At 38.8% G+C, this 24,214-nt stretch overlaps 16 protein-coding genes across 16 annotated transcripts; 6 read left to right on the plus strand and 10 right to left on the minus strand. All coding sequences in view use genetic code 12, as the record gives it.

Moving 5' to 3' along the window:
* Window positions 1–132: 132 nt before the first annotated feature.
* SPAPADRAFT_63687 (uncharacterized protein) lies at window positions 133–831 on the plus strand (the record flags this gene model as incomplete). The annotated part of the gene is made up of 1 exon (XM_007377776.1): window positions 133–831. One exon carries the CDS (start codon window positions 172–174, stop codon window positions 766–768), a length of 597 nt encoding a protein of 198 aa, XP_007377838.1.
* Window positions 832–957: 126 nt separating this feature from the next.
* On the plus strand, window positions 958–1,788 carry SUI3 (translation initiation factor eIF2 subunit beta; the record flags this gene model as incomplete). Its single annotated transcript, XM_007377777.1, has 1 exon — window positions 958–1,788. One exon carries the CDS (start codon window positions 958–960, stop codon window positions 1,786–1,788), a length of 831 nt encoding a protein of 276 aa, XP_007377839.1.
* Window positions 1,773–2,561, minus strand: SPAPADRAFT_63692 (uncharacterized protein; the record flags this gene model as incomplete). Its single annotated transcript, XM_007377778.1, has 1 exon — window positions 1,773–2,561. One exon carries the CDS (start codon window positions 2,529–2,531, stop codon window positions 1,824–1,826), a length of 708 nt encoding a protein of 235 aa, XP_007377840.1.
* Window positions 2,562–2,665: 104 nt separating this feature from the next.
* Window positions 2,666–3,790, minus strand: SPAPADRAFT_63693 (putative serine/threonine protein kinase; the record flags this gene model as incomplete). Its single annotated transcript, XM_007377779.1, has 1 exon — window positions 2,666–3,790. One exon carries the CDS (start codon window positions 3,762–3,764, stop codon window positions 2,703–2,705), a length of 1,062 nt encoding a protein of 353 aa, XP_007377841.1.
* A 78-nt stretch (window positions 3,791–3,868) lies between these two features.
* MED9 (Med9p) lies at window positions 3,869–4,345 on the plus strand (the record flags this gene model as incomplete). The annotated part of the gene is made up of 1 exon (XM_007377780.1): window positions 3,869–4,345. A coding segment is annotated over one exon (477 nt), but the record flags the coding sequence as incomplete, so codon positions are not given.
* Window positions 4,346–5,520: 1,175 nt separating this feature from the next.
* Window positions 5,521–6,399, plus strand: SPAPADRAFT_63697 (putative rhomboid protease; the record flags this gene model as incomplete). Its single annotated transcript, XM_007377781.1, has 1 exon — window positions 5,521–6,399. The coding sequence occupies one exon, from the start codon at window positions 5,527–5,529 to the stop codon at window positions 6,346–6,348; it is 822 nt and encodes a 273-aa protein (XP_007377843.1).
* A 93-nt stretch (window positions 6,400–6,492) lies between these two features.
* Window positions 6,493–7,920, plus strand: SPAPADRAFT_52913 (uncharacterized protein; the record flags this gene model as incomplete). The annotated part of the gene is made up of 1 exon (XM_007377782.1): window positions 6,493–7,920. The coding sequence occupies one exon, from the start codon at window positions 6,493–6,495 to the stop codon at window positions 7,918–7,920; it is 1,428 nt and encodes a 475-aa protein (XP_007377844.1).
* Window positions 6,642–9,158, minus strand: TOM40 (Tom40p; the record flags this gene model as incomplete). The annotated part of the gene is made up of 1 exon (XM_007377783.1): window positions 6,642–9,158. The coding sequence occupies one exon, from the start codon at window positions 9,133–9,135 to the stop codon at window positions 7,990–7,992; it is 1,146 nt and encodes a 381-aa protein (XP_007377845.1).
* A 338-nt stretch (window positions 9,159–9,496) lies between these two features.
* Window positions 9,497–10,417, minus strand: REX2 (Rex2p; the record flags this gene model as incomplete). The annotated part of the gene is made up of 1 exon (XM_007377784.1): window positions 9,497–10,417. One exon carries the CDS (start codon window positions 10,310–10,312, stop codon window positions 9,545–9,547), a length of 768 nt encoding a protein of 255 aa, XP_007377846.1.
* A 133-nt stretch (window positions 10,418–10,550) lies between these two features.
* Window positions 10,551–11,030, plus strand: SPAPADRAFT_57543 (uncharacterized protein; the record flags this gene model as incomplete). Its single annotated transcript, XM_007377785.1, has 1 exon — window positions 10,551–11,030. The coding sequence occupies one exon, from the start codon at window positions 10,551–10,553 to the stop codon at window positions 11,028–11,030; it is 480 nt and encodes a 159-aa protein (XP_007377847.1).
* Window positions 11,031–11,093: 63 nt separating this feature from the next.
* Window positions 11,094–11,416, minus strand: ACB1 (long-chain fatty acid transporter; the record flags this gene model as incomplete). Its single annotated transcript, XM_007377786.1, has 2 exons — window positions 11,094–11,327; window positions 11,390–11,416. The coding sequence occupies 2 exons, from the start codon at window positions 11,414–11,416 to the stop codon at window positions 11,094–11,096; spliced, it is 261 nt and encodes an 86-aa protein (XP_007377848.1).
* A 643-nt stretch (window positions 11,417–12,059) lies between these two features.
* RIM15 (protein kinase) lies at window positions 12,060–17,564 on the minus strand (the record flags this gene model as incomplete). The annotated part of the gene is made up of 2 exons (XM_007377787.1): window positions 12,060–17,110; window positions 17,345–17,564. The coding sequence occupies 2 exons, from the start codon at window positions 17,562–17,564 to the stop codon at window positions 12,060–12,062; spliced, it is 5,271 nt and encodes a 1,756-aa protein (XP_007377849.1).
* A 1,615-nt stretch (window positions 17,565–19,179) lies between these two features.
* Window positions 19,180–19,869, minus strand: MET28 (Met28p; the record flags this gene model as incomplete). Its single annotated transcript, XM_007377788.1, has 1 exon — window positions 19,180–19,869. The coding sequence occupies one exon, from the start codon at window positions 19,867–19,869 to the stop codon at window positions 19,180–19,182; it is 690 nt and encodes a 229-aa protein (XP_007377850.1).
* Window positions 19,870–20,585: 716 nt separating this feature from the next.
* RTF1 (Rtf1p) lies at window positions 20,586–21,677 on the minus strand (the record flags this gene model as incomplete). The annotated part of the gene is made up of 1 exon (XM_007377789.1): window positions 20,586–21,677. The coding sequence occupies one exon, from the start codon at window positions 21,474–21,476 to the stop codon at window positions 20,664–20,666; it is 813 nt and encodes a 270-aa protein (XP_007377851.1).
* Window positions 21,678–22,619: 942 nt separating this feature from the next.
* On the minus strand, window positions 22,620–23,243 carry RPS28B (40S ribosomal protein eS28; the record flags this gene model as incomplete). The annotated part of the gene is made up of 2 exons (XM_007377790.1): window positions 22,620–23,076; window positions 23,171–23,243. The coding sequence occupies 2 exons, from the start codon at window positions 23,171–23,173 to the stop codon at window positions 22,876–22,878; spliced, it is 204 nt and encodes a 67-aa protein (XP_007377852.1).
* SPAPADRAFT_63711 (uncharacterized protein) lies at window positions 23,179–24,005 on the minus strand (the record flags this gene model as incomplete). Its single annotated transcript, XM_007377791.1, has 1 exon — window positions 23,179–24,005. The coding sequence occupies one exon, from the start codon at window positions 23,752–23,754 to the stop codon at window positions 23,491–23,493; it is 264 nt and encodes an 87-aa protein (XP_007377853.1).
* Between the last annotated feature and the right edge of the window lie 209 nt (window positions 24,006–24,214).

Consider the following 24,214-nt stretch of genomic DNA (forward strand, 5'->3'; position numbering starts at 1 on the left):
CTCAAATGGTTGCCATTCACGGGTAGATTTTGCTGCTTAGTAAAAATGTTGATATATTCATTGTCGTGTATGCAGGAATGATTTATGTCACTAAAAATCCCATCGCATGAAAATTTGAGTCTTGTGTTAACCACCAGCACCAACAACGACGCCTACAACACATACCGCACCATGTCAATACCAGAACTAACCCAAGAGGAAATGGACGTAGTAATCTACGATGCCAGAGTAGGCGATCTCGAGACGCTCGAAGAGATCTTTGCCGAAATTCCGCCACTCACACTACTCAATATCAAAGATGACATAACCCTTTCTACCCCTTTACACATGGCGTGCGCCAACGGCCATTTCGACACCGTCAAATACTTGCTATCCATACTCCCCAAAGAGGATGCAGTCAACTGGATCAAAGCCAAGAATGAAAGCGGCAATACTGCCTTGCATTGGGCTGGATATAACGGACATTTGGAGATTGTCAAATTGTTGATTGACGAATATGAAGGGGATGTATTTATTAAGAATGATGCTGGTCATGATGTGTTGTACGAAGTCGAGAGCAACGGACAAGAAGAAGTGGAGAATTGGTTATTGAAGAAGTTTGCCATTGAAGAAACTGTTAATGAAGACGGAGACACCAAGATTACATATACTGCTGGTACTGAGAGTAAATTGGCAGATGAACAGGCCAGAGATGCGCTGTTCAAGTCAGCCACTCCTGAAGTGCCTGAGGATCTTGATAAAAAGACCGACAAGTTATCGTTAGAGTAGATAGAAAGTACATAGTAATTACACCACATAGCGCAACAGCAATAGTAACAGTCGTGTACTTTGCCTAACATCACCCAGTGGGTTTCCACTCACGCTTTAAAAAAATTTTTTTTTTTTATGTGGATTTTTGAAAAATCTCTTTCAAAGTGGTTAGTCATCCATCGACATATAACTTAGATCATATACAATATGAGTGACTTAGGGTTTGATCCTTCATTAAAGAAAAAGAAAAAGTCTAAAAAGACTGACGAATCAGGCGAATCTCCTGCTCCCGAATCTGAAGGAACTCCTGCTGTTGAAGATGAATTATTCTCAGGATTAAAAAAGAAAAAGAAAAAGTCCACCAAGGCATTTGAAATGTCTCCTACCCCAGGCGAAGAAGACTTATCCTCTTCATTCGACGACTTGACATTAAAGAAGAAGAAAAAGAAGAAGAGCACAAAGACCACAGCCGACGATTTCGAACAACAATTGGAAGAAGCCGGAATTGAAGAAGTGCCAGCAGAAGCCACCGAAGAAGACGGCAATGTGTCCAGTGGCGGATTCACATATGAAGAGTTATTGTCTCGATTCTTTACCATCTTAAAAACTAATAACCCTGAGTTGGCTGGTGACAGATCTGGACCTAAATTCAGAATCCCACCTCCAATATGTCAAAGAGAAGGTAGTAAAAAGACTTTGTTTGCCAATGTTCAAGAAATCGCCACCGTATTACAAAGAAACCCTGAACACTTGATACAATTCTTGTTTGCTGAATTGGGTACTTCTGGTTCCATCGATGGTGAAAAGAGATTGGTCTTGAAGGGTAAGTTCCAACCAAAACAAATGGAATCCGTTTTAAGACGTTACATCATTGAATACGTCACATGTAAGACTTGTAAGTCCATGAATACCGAATTAAAGAGAGAATCAGCCAATAGATTGCATTTCTTGAGTTGTAAAGCTTGTGGATCCACCAGATCAGTAAGTTCAATCAAGACTGGGTTCCAAGCCCAAATTGGAAGAAGAAAGAAGATGTAGATATAGCACTAATATATTTAAATATACACATTCTATTAAATACTTGTAACAATTTTCTTTAATGGTGAACACCAAAGACTGACCCCTTCTTGATTCATCATATACTCGACAACATCGGCCTTGATTTTTGCTTTAGCTTGTGCGTGGTCTTCCTTGTATGCCGACAATAATCGGCTAAGAATATCCTGTAAAAATGACAAATGGTTGGATGCTAATGAAGGAATCAGTTGGTTAAGTTTTGTCTTGTAGTGGGCCAATTCTCGTTCTGGAAGCGACAACGGAAGTTCCAAGGTTTGATCAAGAAGCGAAATTACTTGATCGGAAGTTATGCTAGATGTTTTCGCCGATTCAGATGCAGTTGGTTCTTGCTGTGCAATGGAAGTTGATATTTTCCTGGGCGGAGCCGATGCAGGAGTTGGGGTTGTGGATATCGGAGGAGCAGCAGCAGCAGCAGCAGCAGCAGCAGCAGCTGGAGGAGGAGGACCTCGTATTGGAGCACTCACAGGAGGAGTACTGATTGGAGGAGCAGGAGAAGCAACACCTGATCCACTGCTGTTAACACCTGGTATTATACCACTGCCATCAAAGTTCATGCCGACTCTCAGCACGCGTTTTCTTGATCTTGAACTGACACTGGAACTAACACTTGTAGTGGAGTTATTGGACAGCGACATCATCATATTGGTTGGCATGTCGTTCCAGCCTTCAATAGCATCGCCTCTTTGGTATTTCGTAAGAGTCATTGTTTATTTGTGTATGGCTCTATAACCAATAGTTAAAGGATTACGTAAATTTTGACGAGGGATTTTTTTGCTAGGTCAAATCCAATTGATAGGGGGAGGGGGAGAGTGGGAAAACATCAAATAATATTGGTTACAAAAATATCACACATTACATTGTAGCGTTATATACTATTAATTTCTCGCTAGTTGCAACGTTGTTTCCAACAACTCAGCTACAGTAGGCCTATTCTCCGGCTTGACTTGCAAGCACAGATCAATAAGCTTTATCAACTCTTGGCTATACTCGTGGCCCTGGGGGATAATGTACTTTCCCTGGCTTATGGCAATGTTTAAATTGGCACCTTGCTCCAATTCCATTTTCTCAAATGGCGAGAATCCAAAACATAAACTATATAATAAACATCCCATACTCCAGATATCAGTAGCTTCGGTAATGGTAGAGTTTGTCGAGACGTCGAGCAATTCAGGGGCTCTATAAGGTAATGTACAATGTTCCTGGGCAAAATCAGTTAATGCTAATGCTTGCTGTCTACTTCGAATATTGAATCTGGCTTTAGTACACGATCCGAGATCAACAAGTACGGGCAATCCCTCGGGGGATACCATGACATTGGCTGGTTTTATATCATGATGCGCATACGGAGTAAGCTCAGTCAATTGGGTTGATTCCGGATCGTTATCTATCCCAGCAAGCGTATCTTCATCATTATCCGGAAGCAATTGACCTTGCTCGTTATCGTCATCGGTAGTCGTATTAGTAGTAGAAGTGGCCTGATAGTTGTGCATAACTTTCAATCCACGACATACACCGGTAAAAATCCTAATTATCTCCAGTTCCGGCATCTTCTCATCATTCAAGACATTCTTGGTAATTACATCTTGTAAACTAGACTGGAAATAGGGCAAGAGAATATACACACTCTGTCCACCGTCCACTTCGGAAATGATACATTCATCAATTGTTTGAATGATGTATGGTGTCTGTGAGTTAGTAAAGCGGTGATAGTTGTGGATTTCCCTCATGGCATTCTTGTAGCTTTCATCACCGGTGCCAAAGGGACATCTGATTTTCTTTAATGCATAAAACAGATTGGGGTTGGAAGTGGGGGACACCAAGTACACATAGGAAAACCCACCTTCTCCTAAAAGACGATGGATTTTATAGCTGGTAGAGTTGAGCGATAGTGTAGGACTAGTGGGAAGACATGGGAAACAACATGCTAAGATGTTCATGGTCGATTCTTTACTAAGGACATGTGGTGTATTTTAGAATTGCGACTTTACAATTTTTTTTTTTGGAAACTTACAACCACCTCCACCACCACCACCACAACCAAATGTCAAGTCGATCTGTTTCTCCGCCAATGTTGGGCGAGATCAAAACGGGAACTCCATTAGATGTAACATTGGACAATTCGCTACTTGAATCGGTGCCTACTACTGCCGTCACTGAACCAGTAACCATTGATGTTCCTGCCGACAATCTAGTACAACTCACTCCACCCGAAGTAAACAACAGCAATCCAGCTATGGATATTGATCCATCAGAATCAGATGTAGAAGAAGAAGATCCAATAGACAAGATGAGATCAATGGAAATTCTTCCTGATTTGTTCAATTTGATCCATGATGTTATCCAGGGAAAGATCCAACCCAAAGATTTTCATAATAATGCTGGTAGTTTACGATTGAAATTGAATACGTTGAAACAATACATGCAGGAAGTGGAAGGGATTGGTGAAACTTTACAGAGCACTCAAGCAAAAATTGAACTGTTAAGGGAGAATAATGAAAAAAAGAGAGCATTGTTGGAGGTGTTTAAAAGACAAGTTCAATCTGAACTTAGTTAAAATCTTCTCATAAGAGCATCGTGCTCACCTACAGACTCTTGTGGCAGTGTCAGCGATAGTACAAATTCAGATATGATGTGCTGGGAAATAATTCCTAGTTCGATGTTTGGAAGCCAACGAAATAACGATTTGGCCAATTATTAGCTTTTGATGACCTTTTGAGGCAATGAATAGAAATCCTCCAAAGTAAGATCCATGTGAATCAATAGTTTGCCTTGGGCCGGGTGCTCTATGTCAACTACTTAGTTTGGAACAAATAGTTCTTATTCAACTGTATATAATTAAGATATCTGGATTGAAATGAGAAGAATAATGGTTGTAGTTGTTTTTTTTTCACCAAAAGCTATCCAAGCCCTGGCATGTCAAATATTATGTGACAAAATTTCATTTTTGCATCTAGGATATATTAAACGAAATGTTTGTTGTAATTGTTCCAAACTAAGACAAAAATAATCAATTATGAGTTCCAATGGCGAGCTCACAAAGTTTGTAATCAATTGCTTTGGTCGTATTCCTGAAGAGATAATCGGCCGCGTCTTCTATTGCCTTACCCCGAATCATGTGCATGATTGCTTTATGTGATTTTCCAATGATGGTATCCGTTCACTTGACATCATGGTACTTGCACATGTACTTGCCATCTTCAATTCGAAACGAAAACGAAATAAGAAAATACATATTAATCCACATTGATGAATATTGCACTATTAGAAGATTAATTCCAAAACATTTACCAACCGATTATATTGGATACAATCATACCTGTTCATATGTAGATTGTAACCGAAAATTTACAGACGACGCCATCTTGTTGCAACATATTGTCAACGACCATTTGGACAACGATACGTTGAAATGTGTGTCAGATATCCCTGCTGATTTGACGACATCAAAGAGTGCTATATCATACTATACTTTACCCACACGCATTTAATCAACTAGATGAGAACAAACCTTAGATCTCACGGGTTGATTATTATAGTTAGTAAATACACATTATCTCTCTATTATATGATGTGTAGAGACAAGAACACACGATTGTTGCGCGCGCCCCAACACCACCACCACCACAGGCAAAACAAACAAACAAAATAAAAAATTTCACAAAATTTATTTCTTACGATGTTGACGGGTTCCTTATACAAATGTTCTCGTTAGACTACAAGACCCACTGGTCTAAATTCAACCAAACCCCTGCTCTCACAGCAGGTCTCATCCTATTCACGTGCATATTATTTCTCCTAAATGTATACGATGTAATGGACAAATCTCCATTTATCCTATACCCCAACTCACCCTTGGAACTCAACCTCAATGCCATTTCTCTCTACCTTTTATTCCACACAAATTTCGGCCATTGGTTCATCAATGTACTTGGTATAGCCACTCCGTTGGCAATGTATGAAGCAACCCACGGGACTATCTATACCGGAATCACGTTGAACTTACTTGCCGTGATCACCGCCTTGCAGTATTGTCTCGTCGGACAAATTTTGTACCCGCACACAGGAGTGATTGGACTTTCGGGAATTATTTTCCTGTTGTTGAGTTATACCCTGTACAAAGAACACCAGAATCGTCCTGTTATTCACACTTACCGTGTTTCGTCATATGAGATTAAAATATATACATTGGCGGTGCCATTCATATTCTTGGTCTTTATGACTATTCTTATGCCAGGCAGTTCGTTTTTTGGCCATTTAGCAGGAGTGTTTGCAGGGTTCTTGTTGGGTATGGGTTACTTGAAGAAATTGTTCCCACCTAGTACAGCTATAATATGGATTGAAAACAAGGTCGAGCCCGTGATCAAATTGATTAATAAGTTGGTTACATTTGTTAAAGAAGAGGATGCTATTAATAAGAGAAGCGTGACCTATGTAAGTATGTTTAGTTCTGATTTAGAAACTGGGTCAGTCAACACTCGTCCGCCTACTTATCTGGCTGAAACTAGAGTATTGGGTGCATAGTTTTCTTGTATAGTTTAATTTTTCAAAAATATAAACCTTATTAGCCTCGGGAAATTTTAACGTCTCCGCTTTTTTTTTTCCCTTTCTTTCCTACCAAAACGGACAACTCCTAGTGTAAACACAAGCAACCCAACTACACAAACAATGGTACCTTCCGAGCCAAACACACCGAAGAAATCGGTAAATAACAGTAACAACACGAATGCTGACAAGAAGAAACGACGGAAACTGAAACAGAAAAAGCGCAAGCTGCTGATACCTACAACTACAGTTTCACAAACACAATTGGGCCCTTCAGTATTGGCAAGTCCTCGACAACAAACCCTAATGAGACATAAACTCGATGATGACTCTGACAAATCGCACCCAGTCACCCTCCTTAAACAATTGAAACGCCATACGCCTCCACAAGAAGTCGAACCAGATATTTCCATGCCTGATATTGCCCACAAACTAACACTATTCAAGTACAAAACAGGAACAATTATTCAGTTTCTTGATCAGATAAAACATAACTCAAGCGGAACATTACTTGCACAAGGTGAAATTGAAATATTTCAATTACATAATGGTGATGTGACGTATTTATCATGCGGGAAATCATTCATATATCCCTTGTTGCCCAAGATTAAGATCCTTCGTGCTAGTTTTAACCAATTCATAATCCCATTAGTCAATCCTGAACGATATTGGAGGTTGAGTGTAACTACAGAAGAAACAAACGTGGTGGATCTATTAGAAACTACGTTTGAAAAGTATGCCCAATATCGAAACTTGTATGTTCTGGGACAACGCCTGATCCTGCCACAGACTCTAGTACAAGCACTGCAACTAACACCCGTTCAAGCCAAATCACATTTCACTCTTGATGACACAATACCCGAATCTCCACCATCAGCACCAATCTCCCCACGACAAGAAGCAATAAGTCCGCCCCGTTTCGCGTTACATGATCCTATACCAAGCCACCTTATCCACCATCCTACCCCGCGGGTCAATCCCAGTTACAACCCGTTTCATCCACCAATACCCCAAGACAACAACATTGACAACAAGTCCGATCTAGATTCGCTTCTTGATGAATACGAACAAACACTCGAGGCTACAACCAGAGCTAATTCAATCGTACACGAAGGAAGATCAAGGCGAAGTTCAATTAGTGAATTATATACACAAGAAAGTGGGTGGATGGAGCCTACACCGGCACCAGCGCCACAACGCACGACTGCTCCTGTTACGAGAGGAATACCGAAGTCACGAAGTATCTATAGTATGAACAGTTATCGGAGCTACGACTTGAATCATATTTACAATACTGTGCGTCATGGAAATCAGGAACGGGAGGAATTGAAATCAGCCAAAAGTATGTCGAAATTACCCCATGATTATCAAACAAGGCTCTCATCACGACGATCCTCAGCCATTGCCCATCCGTTAGTTCCGTCAGCACCGGTTGCTCCTACATCTGCAACCACCCAACTTAATTCCAAGGAAATATTTAATATGCTTAGTTCAAAACCTACGCCTCCACGTACTACTAGTTTTGCCGCAAGATTATTCGGATGGGGCTAAATTCTTGACTCGTTTTTTCGTATTTATTTATAAGAATTTTTATTATATACAAAATATTTATCCCAATTTCTAAACTTGAGGAGCTCCAGGAACAGGGTTACCTTGAGCATCAACCAAACCTTGTTGCATCAACATCAATTGTTCATTACCAGCAGCTTCAAATTGTAAACCCAATCCGATCTTGGAACTGTTCTTGCTGTGGTCGATTTCACCACTGAATAATATAGACACAGTAGGCAAGATTCTCTTTTCTAAAAATGCAGAGACTTTACCTAAGGAGTCCACTTGACCTCTGAAAACAGCAGTTCTATATTCATACTTGGCACCAATGGTGGTTTGACCTTCAATGACTGGTTCAAAACCAATGGTTCCCATTAATGGATCAGCAACTTGCTTCATGGTAGCGGCGACTTGAGTTTCTAAACCAGCTTCAACCTTATCAGTGACTCTTCTCCAGAAAGAAGCGATGATGGCACCTTGGGCTTGAACTTGAGCAGAAGCAATCCATTTTTCAGCATTGTATCTGGCAACATAAGAGACAGCAGTGTCTGGAGGAGATGATGGTTGCTTGGAGTACATGGCTTCTAAACCAACGGCGAATTTAGGAGTCAAGGATTGTAACAAAGAGGCAACGGCGACACCGGAGAAGCCACCATACAAGAAGTTAGGGTTCAAGGTCTTGACGTTGATGGAGAAATCATTGGCTTGGTAATCTTGTTCTAATTGAACCATGGCTGGTTGTCCATTGGCCAATTGTAAAGTCAATTTGGAGATGTTCAGTTTATCCCAACCATAGTTGATTCTACCGGAAAAGGACAATTCATTGTCAATGTTACCTTGGACGAAATAGTCGTCAGTAGCAAACAAAGCTGAGAATGCATAGGTTGGCAAAACTTGAGATCCAATGGATAAAGTGTGGGATGTTTGGAAGGCTGGACTCATGGAGAAGGCCTTGTTTAAATCAGCACGCAACCCAGTGAAGAAATATTGGTTCAAGAAAACATCACGGGCAACTTCCTTGTTCAAGTTTTCGATGGTACCTGGGTTGTTCAATCCAAGCAGAGCACGATGTTCACTGATGGTGGTGTAAACGTCATTGATATAACTGAAGACTGGATTGGAAGACCATAATCCGGCCTTTGGTGGTTCGGTGGTTAAACTAGGTAATGTGTGCACCACAGAACTTAATGGAGCGACCGGGGTAGATTGTGACATTGTGATTTAAGTTACCTCTATATATGGTGGTTATTTGATTTCGATTTGGCAAATTGTGAAAAATTTGTATGGACGAGCAAAGGAAAAAATCTTCAGTTTTGGGATGAGATTTACTACGGGGTGAGTATACTTCAGAATGAAACAGATATATATATATGGTTGCAAATACCCATAGTGGACTTTCATATGATTACAACACCTGTTGCATCGTTAGCTAGGCTTGTAATTAGCAAATAGAATCATTGTTGATTTAATTGTTTTAAAATCCTAGTAAAATTTGGAAGTTTGTCCAACCAATGTAAGGCAATGGCGTACCGGCCTTTGCTTACCAATAGAGATAATCCTACAAAGCTCTTTTGATCGCTGTGCTGAACTATGTACATTATCTTATAAAGTTACTTAATACAGTTTATTTTCCTTCTCCATTTTTGTCTTCTTTGTCACCTTCCTTACCATTAGCATTTTCCACCTTGTTTTGTTTCTCGTATTCTTGCATAACATCCTGGGATTCGCTCTCCGATTTCAAATAATATTTTACATACCATTTCAATTGGTTTATACTTTCCAAAATATCAGACTTTGCAGTATGCAACTGGACCTTCTTTGGACAACACTTCATTAATGCAGGATTGTGACGGTACCCAGTCTCCATAATTGAAGACACATCAATTAATCTATAATGTAAATGTTCAATTACTTCAGGGAATTCCTTCATCATAAAGAATTTGTCCATATGAACTGAGTTACCCGCGATCAAACCGGTTCTTTGTTCGGGAATGTACTTCTTAATATACTCGAGCAATTCGCGTTGTACTTTTTCCAAAGTTTGTTCAGGATGATCAAGAATTTTCTGAGTAAGTCCAGATTTCCCGTGGGTTTCAATACACCACGGATTCATTTCATCTAGCCTTTCCTTAGGATAGTATATAGTAGATTCATACCCTACTTCATCAACAATATTTAAATTTCCATCGGTGATAATACAACAAATCTCGATGATGTTGTCACCCCCAAACACATCCAAACCAGTCATTTCACAATCGATCCATACAAGTGGTTTACTAGGTAGCTTAGGATGAGTCTTTAAAAAACTTTGCATAGCTGACACGGTCTTTATTTTCTTTGAGGGTGGTTCCTCATTGGAAGTATGTACGGTTGGCTGTTCTGTTGTTGACATTCTGGAAGCTTTCTTAATAAATCTGGGTGCCGTTTGGATAGTTCTATAACAGTTTAATGAAGGTGTCGTACGAGTGATTCGAGTCAAATATTTTAACATTTGTTGATTTCTACTCACGAAGGTGTGTGAGTTTTCCAGTCCGATGTTGTTTTTTTTTTTGGCCTGCAAGTGTTTACGCAACAATGCAACCAACCGTACGATATAGCAACTAGACGTGTATCAATTGACTGCTCAAAAAATGAAAACCGTTGATAAGATCTTTCTAATTTACTTCATCAGTCATATCCCCATAACTATATTTATGGACTCCACCATAATTGTCCCAAAGGAGTACCAATTAGAACTATCCAAAACACTTTTAGACTTTCATATCTCCGCCAACAAAGACATCTTGTTGATTCATTCTCCAACATGGTTTAAGTTGTTTGGTGTAGTTGAATTAGTATTCCAATTACCCTTGTTCTTTTACTTTATTTACAAGTTATTGGTTGCCCCAGTCTTGGATTCTGATTACTTTATCTGGACCATTGTTTACGGATTCAATGCTAGCTTCACTACGTTTGTGTGTATGGGCTGGATCATTATCGAAGGACAAGACTTGGGATTGAACTTGCAAGAAATAGCTAACTTGTGTGCAATTTACTCACCATATTTGATTATTCCCGCTTGGCTCTTACTAAACTCAATTAGTCGATTACGTAAAATCAAAACAGATTAGACATACACTGATGTTACAGCTGCATATTATATATTTTTTGTATAGTATATAACTCTATAAAACTTAGTTATACTTTTCAATTAAGCTGGAGGCAAATTCAATGTATTCAGCTTCAGCATCTTCTTGAGATTTACCTTCCAAGGCCTTCCAGGCATCCCATTTGTACTTACCTTTGAAGTCAAAAGCACTTGGTCTGTCAGTGTTGACATCACCAACGGTGGCTTGCTTGTACAAACCGTACAATTTTAATAATTCATCATCGGAAGGCTTGGTAGTCAAGTTTTGGACAGCGTCGGCCTGGCCAGTTGTTAGTATCAATCCTAGAGCTTATTTGTCAATCCAATTGCATGTATACTTACTTTTGCGGTGAATTCGGCAGAGACCATGTTTGATATTTGTAAATGTATAAGGGGGATTTACCCAACACGATTTCAAAAAGTGTGGTTTGAAATTTGTTGAGGTTTTTATATGTTTGAGCTATGCAGGAAAATTCGTATTTTTTTTTTCTTTGCTATTTTGCCTACCCAACAACTATTGCAGGCGGGTTGTATTAGCCGATTGTTGCCAAGTTGACGGACATGTTGCAATGAGACATATCGTCTATAAGATATGAAAGATTGGAACCAGTAGTCAGACAATTACTGGTTATATAGTGCTTATGCTGTGAGTGGTGGCAATTACTAGTCCGAGAATTAAAGTTGGATGTTTAGCCGCAAAATCTGCACATGGTGTTAATTTCTAAAATTCCGAGGTTATTTATAGAAGAGATCACACACACCCAGAATAACAATCAGACAATTGATTAGATTTATGCTTATCTGGATTGTTATAGATGGAGCTACTATTGGTTTTGCCATAATTCTCTAAATAACATCATTGATAACATACATATCCTTGTTACATCTCTCCGCATTTAACAACTTTGCAATCTCAGGAACCCCAGATTTCACTTACTAAGTCTTTATAGGGGGTACAGTATACACATTTCTCATACTTCATTACATATATTAACTATGCTAAATACCATCTCTACTCATCCAATATGGCCACTTCGTTAGTGAACTTATTAATACATCTTTGCACCTGGTCAAAATCAACCGGCTTGGTAATTATATAATCGAAAACACCCGATTCCTTAGCTTCTTCAGGGAATCCAGTCACGGCCACAATTGGACTCTGGGAGTTCTTCCCCGTTGTAAACTTGATTAATTTAACCCCGTCAATAGCTTCTACGTGAGGTAATTTCAATGCTGTGAATATCAAATCGAATTTAACACGAGATGTGGCTCTTTTAACCAACTCCTCACCATCAGTTATAGATACAACAATACATCCTGCGCGTTCAAGTAACTTAACCACACTATGGCGAACAACCAGGATAGGTTCACAATAAAGAACATCCAATTCATTCGCTATTGAAATAGAATCATTATCCATTCTTGAATTCTCTCGTTTTCTACGTTGTTGCACCCGGAACAAGGCGTTAGAACTTTCTTCATTATCGGAAGTCAATGGTGAATTCAAATCTCGAAGTAATGAAGAATGTTTGCTGATAGCCATACTTGAAGATCTCAACTTCTCTTCACTTCCACTGCCATTCGCACTTCCAGCCATACCTTCATCACCCAGGGAGTACGTACTTACAGCAGATGCAATTCTTTCTTGTCTTCCCACTCCTACATTGCCTCCGGTGACAGGTGAATCAAATATTCGATTAGGCAGAGCTGATCTTACACTACCACCACCTGGAGCACCTGCAGGAGAACCGAGACTTAATGAATGAGGAGTTGATGGTGACACCGGTCTCTTGAATGGACTTCCTGACATAACACCGGAACCCGACCCAATACTACCTGATACTGATCCTGGAACAGTGCCACCACTGCCAATACCGCCAAAGGAGAACCCTCGGGAGCGTAACTTGGGTGAATCAGATGAACTTGACGAAAAACTATTCCGATGTTCCAAATGTTCTGTTTTTAACCTATTAATCACATCTTTGTTCTGCTTTTCCAAAACTGACAAGTTTCTGAAATGGAACGATCCAAATTCACCTGGATCAGCTAATCGACTGCTTCTTCTCTCTTTCTTGAATTGAATCCCTATTCCAGCACTACCACTACTACCACCACTATGTCCCGTTCCTGGAACCGAAAACGACCCACCAGGGGATTCACCACTATTATTGGTATTTATACTACTTCGATGAACCACATCACCAAAAGTTCCGCCTTCACGTTCAACATCACTTTTGTTATCATCGGTGTCGGAATCATCCTTAGGGAATTGAACCACGCCCACACCACGAGGATCGAAATAATCAGTCAGGGCAGGGTCATCAACAATAGGTACAAATGGAGCTGGTTCTTCAAATAACGTGTCCCAATGAATATCCTTAAAGAATGGATGTGACTTGATCTCCTCGGCACCATGATACCCCAATCTCTCATGGGGATCTAGAGTTAATAATTTAATAATCAAATCCTTGGCCTCCGGTGAACAAAAATTCAAATCTTCTTCAGGTGGTAATCCGGGCCAATCGATTTTACACTCAAGAATATTCCGGAATACTTGATCGGGAGTGTCAGCATGAAATGGGGGATATCCATATAAAAACTCAAACAAGATGCATCCAATCGACCACCAATCAGACGCTTCACTTTGTCCTATACCTTCAATAGTTTCTGGAGCCAAATAATCGGGGGTACCTACAAACTTCTTGAATTCGTGCTCATTTTGAGGATCGTATAATGCATAATTGACCCCAGTTTGGTTTCCCATTGTTGTAATGGGTCCAAACCCTGTAGCGGACGAAGAAGAACCTGATCCTGTTCCTCCGTGGCTGTAATCTTCATCAAGGATAGCAAATGATGACTCTGAGGACGTGCGAGGAATAATTGGTTTCAATACCGGAGAATCCAAGCCACTAGAATTCGAACGACCCTTCAATAACGAGCTTCTGTGAGGAAATATGTTTGAGAGCGACCCTGAATGTGAGGCCCCTGGTGGTGGAGGTGCAGGCAAGGGGAATATTGGTCCTATAGGAGTAGCCAATGTCAGCAGACCTGGTGTTGAAGGAGATGTTCCACTAAATGCTTCCATGAATGATAATGTTGGTGAACTTAGTTGATGCTGTAATGCATGCTGCTGCTGTATATTATTTATGGTGTTGAGATTATTAATAGTGTTCAATTTAGCATGTTCAATAGTTGGGGACAACGTAAATGGAGTTCCTGAACTTGTTCTCTTATGATGGAATTCATGTAAACCGGGTTCCACACTCAAAGTGCTTCTAAATAATTCAATTCCTTGATCATTAGTGCTACTCTTTCTATGGGTATTTTGTCTTCCAACAACCCCTAATCTAGATAACCCAAAATCCGTCAATTTCAAATGCCCATCTTTATCAATTAAAATATTATCTGGTTTTAAATCACGATGAATAATACCTCGCTTGTGCAAGTCATCAACTCCAACAATGATCTCCGCAATATACCTCGCGGACCATTCCAAACCAACAACTTCTAAATTCTTAATCAACATAGCACAATCACCACCAATCAAAAATTCCATCACTAAATAAAGATAGTCACGAGATTGGAAACTACAATACAATTGAGCAACATAAGGCGAATCAGTTTGTCGCATCATTACCGCCCGCTCAGACTTCACATTAAGAACTTGATTCTTGGCAATCATATCTCGTTTCCTTAAACATTTAATGGCTACATAGTCACCCGTAAGCTTGCGTTTAGCAAGAAAAACGGACCCAAATGCACCTTTACTAATGGGTTTGATCACTTCATAATCACGAACTCCTCCTCCACTGATAGGTTTTGACAGCGCGGTTGAAGAAACTAACAATGGCGACAATGGTGCCGTCATCTTTTGCATTGATACCAGTTGAGGTGTTATTGGCATTGTCGATCCATATGCGTCGGTGGTTGTTAGTGATAGCTTAGTGATCTTTTTATGATCACCTCCTTCATCGTGAGTAATCATAGGTGACGATACTGGAGTGTATCTCGAACTAGCTGTGTTCTTTTGCAAACTTGTTAAATTCAGCTTTTCAACATATGGAGCAGGTGATAAATGTCTTCGTGGTGATGAGAAGGATGAATTGTTTTCTGAAGATTTCTTGGATAGGTCTAGATTTTGAATTGATTCCAACAAGTCCCGTGAATTGTTCCTCAGTGAGTGATCTGAGTGATGATGGCCCAACTTAGAACTTGGATGACTAATTGACATGGGTGATGCGGAGGACACGGAATGATTACTCTCACTGTGTCGTTTTGAATGCTCTCTACTAAGCAATATATCTCTTGGTGTAACAACGCTTTCAAATGGCAGCAGGAATAACTCTGAGGCAGGACTTGCTCTACTTTTCGATGGTCTAGGTGCTTGAATGATGTGGTTTGATACTGGAACTGGTAGAGGACGTAAAGGCATAGTCAGCGATTGATCTAAATGAATGATATCAGGAGTAGATACTCTAGGCGGCTCTTGGTCAATCTCACTAATGGTTTGTTCTTTTATCTTTGTCACTGTTTCTCGAACTGTTTTCAATACTAAATCATCTACTTCCTTGTTTATCTTATCCATGTATTGCAAAATCGAAATCAATCGAGAAAGTGTGTCCATTTTATTATCAATTAACGCTTGTGTATCCTCAATGATTTGTTTGATTGCAAAATCTGATGTTTCTAGGATTGGCCTAGCAATGACATTGTTCAATGCTTTTTCTGAGCTGGGCGAAAACTCAAGAACATGTTCTTCATTATTTGATGGTGGGTTCACTAGTAATGCATCATCGCATATATCAACTACTTTTTGAAGTATCCCAAATGGAAACTTTCTCGACTGAATTAAACTTCCGCTCCTGGCTTGGAAATTCTTGGTCAATACTTGATTAGCTAAACTTGGTGACGCATTTGCAATATCTCCAACAATAGGTAATGGAATCCCTTTATAATCATAAATCACAGGTGAGGGAGTTTCTGAGGATGACAATGAAGACGATGACGAAAGGGTAGAAATCGAGGATGTTGGAGATATTGATTCTGATGATGATTGCTGGCTACCCAGTTGCAGACGTGCATGTTGCTGTGCTAAACTCTCGATAATCTTAAGGACCAAGTCTCTTTGTTCACTTATAGCATCATGACATTGTTGTAAGTTTTCCTTGGCTCGATGTTCCAAAATACACAAATCAGAATGTTTCTCAATAAACCATGCAGGGAAATATGCTTCACAAATCCTACATAAAACAGTCTTGGGTTGTGGCACTGATTCCTCATCAATGATAGCCAACTCTTTTAAATTAAGTAAATATCCTTCGAATATCTCTGACCCAAACCCTAGTAAATCTATCAAAGCATTAGGTAAAGTCAAGTCCAAATCAATGTGTTGAAATGGTCTGATTGTCCACATGGAATGACTAGGTAAGTTTGTCTTGGCATCGTGAATTAATATACCTTGGGCTTCTAATTCTATTATACCCCCATCGTTTGATAAAGTTGAGCTTAGCTGACTTAATGTATCTTCTTGTGAGCCTAGACTGCTTTGTTCAGCTCCATCCTGGATTTTAATGGCTCTTGAACCAGTTCTTATATAGCCTGGAATATAGTCTTCCACAGGTAATTCAATTTCGGATTCAGCTTCAGATTCCACTGCCGAATTCGGAGGCGTCATATTAATTTCTTGCTGATTATCGTTATCTAAGTCTCCAGGTCTACTTAGAAGTCGTTTCAAATCATTATACATTTCTTGTTCTTGTTTCATCAGTTCACTTGGTTCCATGCGAGGAGCATTATTGGTTGCAGTTATAAACTTTACTTTATAACTACCGTCATCTTTGATCATTTGATCAATGGCATTATTGAACACTTTGAAATCATCATCATTATTCCCAATGATGATTTTTGAAATTGGACAATTGATAATCTTGCGGATGTTTGTTCCTACTATATATTCCCAGCTTTTACTGATATATCGTATGTTCCCATCCAAATCAAGTTCCATAACAATTGTGGGGTTGTTTGACGATGCTAATCTGAGATCGATTTGTTCTTCGATTGAACCTATAGGTCTGTGTGCAGCAGTAGGTGAGTTTGGAGAGTTTGGAGATGGTGGAGGGGAATGTGAGGGTGAAGTTCCAACGTGTGAGGAGAGTCCCTGTAGTTTTTGTTGTATATGTAAACTTTCACTGGGGGTTGTTTCACGTTGCACAGCAGCTATGCTAGTAGTTGCTGACACATCCAACGAAATGGGAAGTCTTTGAGGAGAATGGATTGGAACTGGGGATGCGATTGAACGATTAGATGTTGCAGGTGAGATTTCAGCTATCAGAACTAGGGAATTCAGCTGTGGGGGTGGTCCGTTTCGCAGCTTTGATTGATCAGGTATTTCGCGGGGTGATAATGACCTCTCAGATGGCTGATGCAGCAACGGGGTAGATTCAAAGATTGGTTTATAGAATAGTACATCCTCATCTTGGATGGGAGTTTGAATCCTAGGGGTGGATTGGTTGGACATGGCTCGTTGTGGTGGCCATATATAATCTGCTGGTTAGTTATGGTTGTCTGTTGTCACTCTCTCCTATTCCTTTTTTTTTGGGCTTTGAAATTTGACCTCTCAAAAAGTTGCTTGTTTAAGGAATATAAGGAACTACTGGAGATTTCAACTAGGATGTGATGACAGTATAGTCAGAGACAAAGTATTGTGTAATACTTAGACAACCCTATTGCAACTTGTACGCGAGTGGCGAGTTAGTACGAAACTTGGATTTGGAGAGATTTTTTGGTGGGATTCTTGTAGGCTAAGCTTTATTTTTTGAAGGCTTCTATGGGCTCTTAAAAATAAATGAAATTGAGTCAACCTGACAAATGAATATAGATCTGGTAGAAGAGAAGAAGCAGTACAAGAGATACTGAAAGAAGATCAAAGACTTGACGAGTTCAACGAATGGAAATTAGTCCTCTGTATGCGTATAAAGCACAAAGGGGGAGAGGAGGGGAGGTAGTGTAAATCTATGGTAAGGCAAATCTGTTACGAAATGTATCATTTCCCTCCGGTCTGCCGATATTCGCTGTTTACGTTTCTTCACATGGAGTTCTACCTTGTCGCTACTCTCGGCGAGAATTTTCTATTCTTACGCCGAATTGCTTTTCAAGTCCCGCCTTACTAAAATGGATACTGTTAAGGTAATGCTGCATTGGTGCGCCCTTACGTAACCCGATGTGCAAGGGGGGGGGGAAGGGGGGAATTTTACTTAATCATACGATTTGCAAGATCAAAACAGGAAATAAGATTTGGTCCAATTGCAAACAACACGGAACAACGATGTAAATCTAAGTACGATTGGTTAGCTGTTTACCCGGCAATGAGTCACTTTTTCATATCGCGTGGGGCTGGATCGTAAACTATACACCGTTCCAAGTTCCCCTTTGATGATGAATTAGATTGGAAGTTCTTTCGCATGTTTGAGGATGTTTCTATTTTTGAAATAGTGATTTATATTAAACCAAGCTAAATACGTTTTTTATGTTTGATTTGTTGGAAATCAATTCAATATATATATAGATGTAATAAAAAAAATTTTTTTTCAAATCAAATCATATACACACAGTATATGTTTGAATCATCCACGTTCATCATCGTCACTCTTTTTCACTCCTGAGCTTTAAAACTAAAATATCTCTTTTTTGCTTTTTCCTGTTGAAGAATTGAAAATATATAAAAATAAATTAAGAAACTTCTTCACGTTCCTATGCTTGTTAGTCTCCGTTAAATGTCTCTGGTAATAATAATAAAAATAAAAATAAAAAAATACCCACACCCAAATATTAATATGTACAAAAGGATTAATAATAATAAAATGAACAAAGCTTCACTTATTGTTTTTGTCTAAGGATATTCTAATTCAAAGAGTTGGATCATTGAATTGAATTGCCAGAAAATCAAGCATTTAACTTGACCTCCTCACCACTGTTTCTGTCTATCATAACGTCATGGACAATCTACCTCTCATTGTCATCTATTTTCCCCACTACTTCCGTCGTCATCACTCTTAGTTAAAAGTTGGATTTTAACTAAAAGGTAATCTTTCCCTTAATTATAAAAGTTCATTTATTTTTTGGATATCCCTTTATCATTTGGTGTATTGAAATATAGATTTGGAATCCAATATACTTCTCTCTTTTATGCTCTTCAACAAGTCTTCGTTCTTTTGTTCGTTTTGTTGCAAAATCATATTCTTGAGGCACTTGTTTTCCATTTCCAATTGCTTCAACTTCTTTTCCAACATGACAACCTTCTCTTCCAATTCCTTGGATCTCTTTTCCATCTCTTGTTCCTTCAACTTCTTCTTGATTCTAAATCTGGCGGAAGCAGCGGTGTTTCTCTTTCTCTTGTCTTCAGAGGCAGCACCGGTGGCTGATTCATCAGAGAAGGTAGACATTGGAGTGTTGACTTCCGAGATAGATCTCTTTTGTGGTTTCTTGAACTCATGGTCGACGTCAGAAGAAATTCTAGCTTGGGTATTAATGTCGAAGTTTAAGAAGGAATAGTCTGGTTGTTGTGACAGTATTGGTTGTTGTTGTTGTTGTTGTTGAGTTTGTTGTTGTTGAGGTTGATGTGGCAACAAGACCGGATCAGTAACTTCTGACTTGACTGGGACGATATTGTCATTTCCCAATACATCAAGTGAGAAGAAATGGTTTGCCAGGGAGAACAAATCTAAATCATGGTCCAATTGTTGTTGGTTGATATTTGGGGAAACAAATTGCGAATCGAATTCTAGATTCAAGTTTTGTAAATAATCGGTAGGTTCAAAGTTCATCTTGCACTTTTAACTAACTTTTCAACTGGTGTATAATTAGAAAGAGTGATAAATTTTTAAGGAGAAATTTGTCTTCATATGAATACCGAAACGAAGAGGAGAAAAAAAAAATAAAAAAATAAAAAGAAAATTCTGAGTCAGGATTTTCATTGTGTTGAGTTTATTGCACACAAAGCATTTTTTTTCTTACTAATACACACAGACTGTATGCAGGTGTATGAATATCCGCCCGCCAATAGGATATCCGTTCCGACCCGATTAGGAAATAAAATCCCGGTTTCGCGAGAAAGAGAGAGAGAGCCCACGCTTTCTATTGTACATGAGCAACATTTGAGAAAGTAGAAGCATTACCTCAATTGTTGCAAACCGTTAGTTATGCGAGTACGTTTTTGAATTGCTCAATGTAGCAACATTTTTGAAAAGTAGCAACCTCTACTTTGTATTTCTTCCACTTCAACCTTAATTTTACCCGTGAAATTGTTTTTCTACTGTGTGAGATGAAAACGTCCGATATCGCTCGTCGTTTCGTATAAAACGGGTGATTTCTTTTTTTTTCAAGTTTGATCGGAGTCCAATTCCGCAATGGTCACGATTACCCGGACCAGTTGTCTCTCTTACTAATATTGCTCTGTAACCAAAACAAGTATGCATCCCTTTCAGACTCCGCAGACATGAAACACAAAGAGTTGCAAAATTCGGACTTTGCTGCAATAATTAGTAAGCAATGCTTAAAGCGAAATACTTACATTCCTATACATACTATACAAGCCTTTAACTGTTTCTGCAGAATGGCATCACCAAGCTACTTCAAGCTCAAGGTCAAGACCCTTGATCAACTTATCCATCTCTCCTAAATCTCTATAGGTAGACAGAGCAATCTTTTCCTCCTGTTTCGTCTTTTCTTCCAACAATTGTTGATAATTTGCTTCCTTCAAAGCCTTTTCGTTCTCCTCGTTGATGATTTCTTGATAAAACATTCTGGTGACCGTCTTCAATCTCGAGAATGGATCTCCATCATCGGTGACTTGGCCAATGTTTCTTGATTTAATTTCGGCCTTTCTAATGTTTGTTTGGTTAAGTTTTCTATTACGTTCATTAATCTTGGACATTGAACTGTATGAGTCTGAGCCAGCATTCGAATTGGTTTGTTCATTCAAAATTGAATCAATATTTTTCAACCTGTTAATCAAATCACGGACCTTGGTAGTATGGCCCTGTTGCTTAGCAATCTTCAATTCATCCATTAACTTAGCTTTGGTAGCCACGGCATCGTAACCTGAAATTCCCTTTTGATCTTGCAATTTCTTTTTACGTGCAAGCATTTCATTGATATCCTTGTCAGACATACCCTTGTTGAAGAATTGTTGCAATTGTTCAAATTTATCATTCACGTCGTCCAAATAATCAATTGATTCATTGGTTTTCTTCAATTCGTCTAAATATCTGTTGAACTCATCTTGGGAAATTGGAGAATCTGAAAACACGCTAATAGGGAAATCTTTGGTTTGTTGACGATTTTGACTGACAGTCAAGAATAAATCACAATTGGAATTATTTAATCTGTATGACTTTTCTGGAATTGATTTCACATCGCTTATCTTAACCATTCTGTATAATGGTCTTCTTGTTCTCTTGTCCATCCCAAGATTAATTTTGGCAAATGTGTCCAATACAACATCATTGAATCCCGAATAGAAACAGTATTGTATTAAAATGGATCTACCAATTTTAATACGATTAATATCATCAATCTTGGCCAATTCTGTTGATCTCTTGGGTTTAGACCTGGATGCACCACCCCAAGTAACAGTTTCGGCATCATAATCACTGTATTCTTCCTCTTCTTCAACTTCTTCATCGTCCAGTTCCTCTTCCAGCTTTTCTTCATATAGTTCCTCTCTTTTTCTTGTTTGTCTTCTGGAATGTTGTTCACGTTGCTTCTTTAATTCTGACAATTTATCTCTCTTGTCAGGTTTAATTGACGTCTTGACACGAGTAGATGCTCTTGACGGTTTAGCTTCCTTCAATCTACGTTGTTTTCTCATTCTTTCTTGCAAATACTTCTTTTCATTATAACGTTCCATTTCTTGGGTACGTTCGAAAATTATCTGTTCTCTCTTGAAATCATCCATTGATTCCAATTCCTCTCGATCTTGTTCATTTTTATATTTACCTTCGAGAGGATATGGATTGATCAACTCTTGTTCCTCTTCTTCCTCCTCTTCATCATCATCTTCTTCTTCCTCATCATCTTCTTCGTCTCCTTCATCGGCATATTCACCTTCTGAAGTGTCTGCTCTTCTTCGTTTGGACAATACCTGATCATCACTATCTTCATCATCACTTCCTCTTGGTCTACGTTTGCTGGAGGAAATGGCTTCATCAGAGTCATAACCATCATCTCCTCCGGCCAATGCCAACAAGTCATCTTCTAAATCGGACATTTTTCTATAATATATTCGATTGATTGTACTACGAATCTCCCGTTGTTGATGAGCATTTCAACATCAACTATTAATTCAATCGACATACTGCTGGTGCGAATCCAACGTCACAAACAAAATAAACATTTTGTCGCGACATAGAAGAATGGATGTTCTGGAAAACTTCGCGACACAGAAGAATGGAGGTTTTGTTGATTTAGGGTTTCAGTCCTAACAAAAAAAAGTTTGCACGTGCTTCACGTGCGCACTCAGAGTAAAATTATCTACAACTACAAAAATCCTACAACAATTTAAAGATGGACTATTGCCTGCTTATCGTGTTCATTGCTTCTGTTCATTTCGAATGGTATGTGGTTTGCAAGGTAGTTCCTATCTCTTCATTGTTGATGTATATCACTGGAAAAATATACTTTGGATTTCCACAATTTTCAAAATGATAATATTATATTAAAATGAAACTATTCGATTCTTAAAAAGCCTTTTAAAGAAACCCAAGATACATAAAATGATTTTGTTTTATAAAATGTGATAATATAGTAGTCGTTGGAATTGTATAGCTTTCTTAACGTAATCTTCTAGCTTCTCTTTCAGATTCCATCAAACATAAGATGTCGTTTTCTCTGACTGGACCCTTGACGTTTCTGACGATAGTTCTGGAAGCATCTTCTAAGAATTCAACTCTGACTTGGGTGACACCACCTCTGGAACCGGTTCTACCTAAGACCTTGATAACTTTGGCTAAAGTAACTGGAGTTTTAGCGTCCTGAAGAATGAGAGTTAGTATATCCTGTTATTATCACTGGGTTTGTACAACTTGTTACATCAAGGTACAACTCGTATATCATGTTTCCACATACCATTTTGTATAATTATCTTATTTGTATATAGAAAGGAGAGAAGAAGAAGAGAAAGAAAAACGAAGAGTGGTTTAAAAAAATTTTGATACAATCTCAGTGAAAAATTTCTGCCTAAGCTAAACACAGAGAAGGAAAAAAAAAAAGTTCAACAGTGGACAGTATGCAGGAATTTTGTCACCTGACCTAGTATCGACAAACCTGCAAAAATGTAAAGCAAACCTGTAAACTATAACCTAGTACAGTAAAAACCAGCTGCAAAATGGATATTCACCGTAACGTCAATTTACCATAATCATTGTTTCAAGAAAACAACAGCTTAATCAACCGGAAGAAGAATTCTTTCTGGAATTCCTTTTCTTGTGACAACAACAGCCTCCCATTGGCCACCAGTATACTCCACCCATAGCCATGAGAGTTCTTTTTCGTTTTAGAATCGACCAGGGGCATGATTTCTTGTTTTCAGTTTGATTAGAACTTTTATTGGAATCTTGATTAGTTTGAAGTGGTTGATGAGTTTTGATATCTGTTTGTGTTTCTTCTGAGTATGGTGGTGGAGGTCCTTTTGGTATAGCAGCAGAAGACATTATGAATTATTGATTTTCTTTTATAGGAATTTGATTTACAAAATATATAATAATAATAATATTAGATCATTAGTAAGAATTGAAGATCGTCGTGTCTATTTATAATAGTAATGACAAAAAGAATGCAGGATCTACCGGGGCAAACATGGCATGTTCAAACTTTAGTTTTAGATGTGGGGTTCATAAGCACCAACGGTTACTACGGTTCATTGTTCAAACACACACACACACACAATATTCGTAAACTAGATGAAAGTTTGATGATACTTTATGGTAAATTAATTAACGCGGCGCAGTTCAATTTGAGGTGAGGAGGGGTGTGGCTAGATCAAAATGTTGCAACATTTCTTTTTTTTGATATTATGTGGGCTGTGCATATTAAGTGCGGTTAACGGGCAAAATTGTAAGACCCGTTAAATTTCCGCCCTCCTTGTTTATCACCGAGAATTGTCGGAAATAC

This window comes from Spathaspora passalidarum (assembly GCF_000223485.1).
Source record: "Spathaspora passalidarum NRRL Y-27907 unplaced genomic scaffold SPAPAscaffold_8, whole genome shotgun sequence".
Taxonomy (NCBI): Eukaryota; Fungi; Ascomycota; class Pichiomycetes; order Serinales; family Debaryomycetaceae; genus Spathaspora; species Spathaspora passalidarum.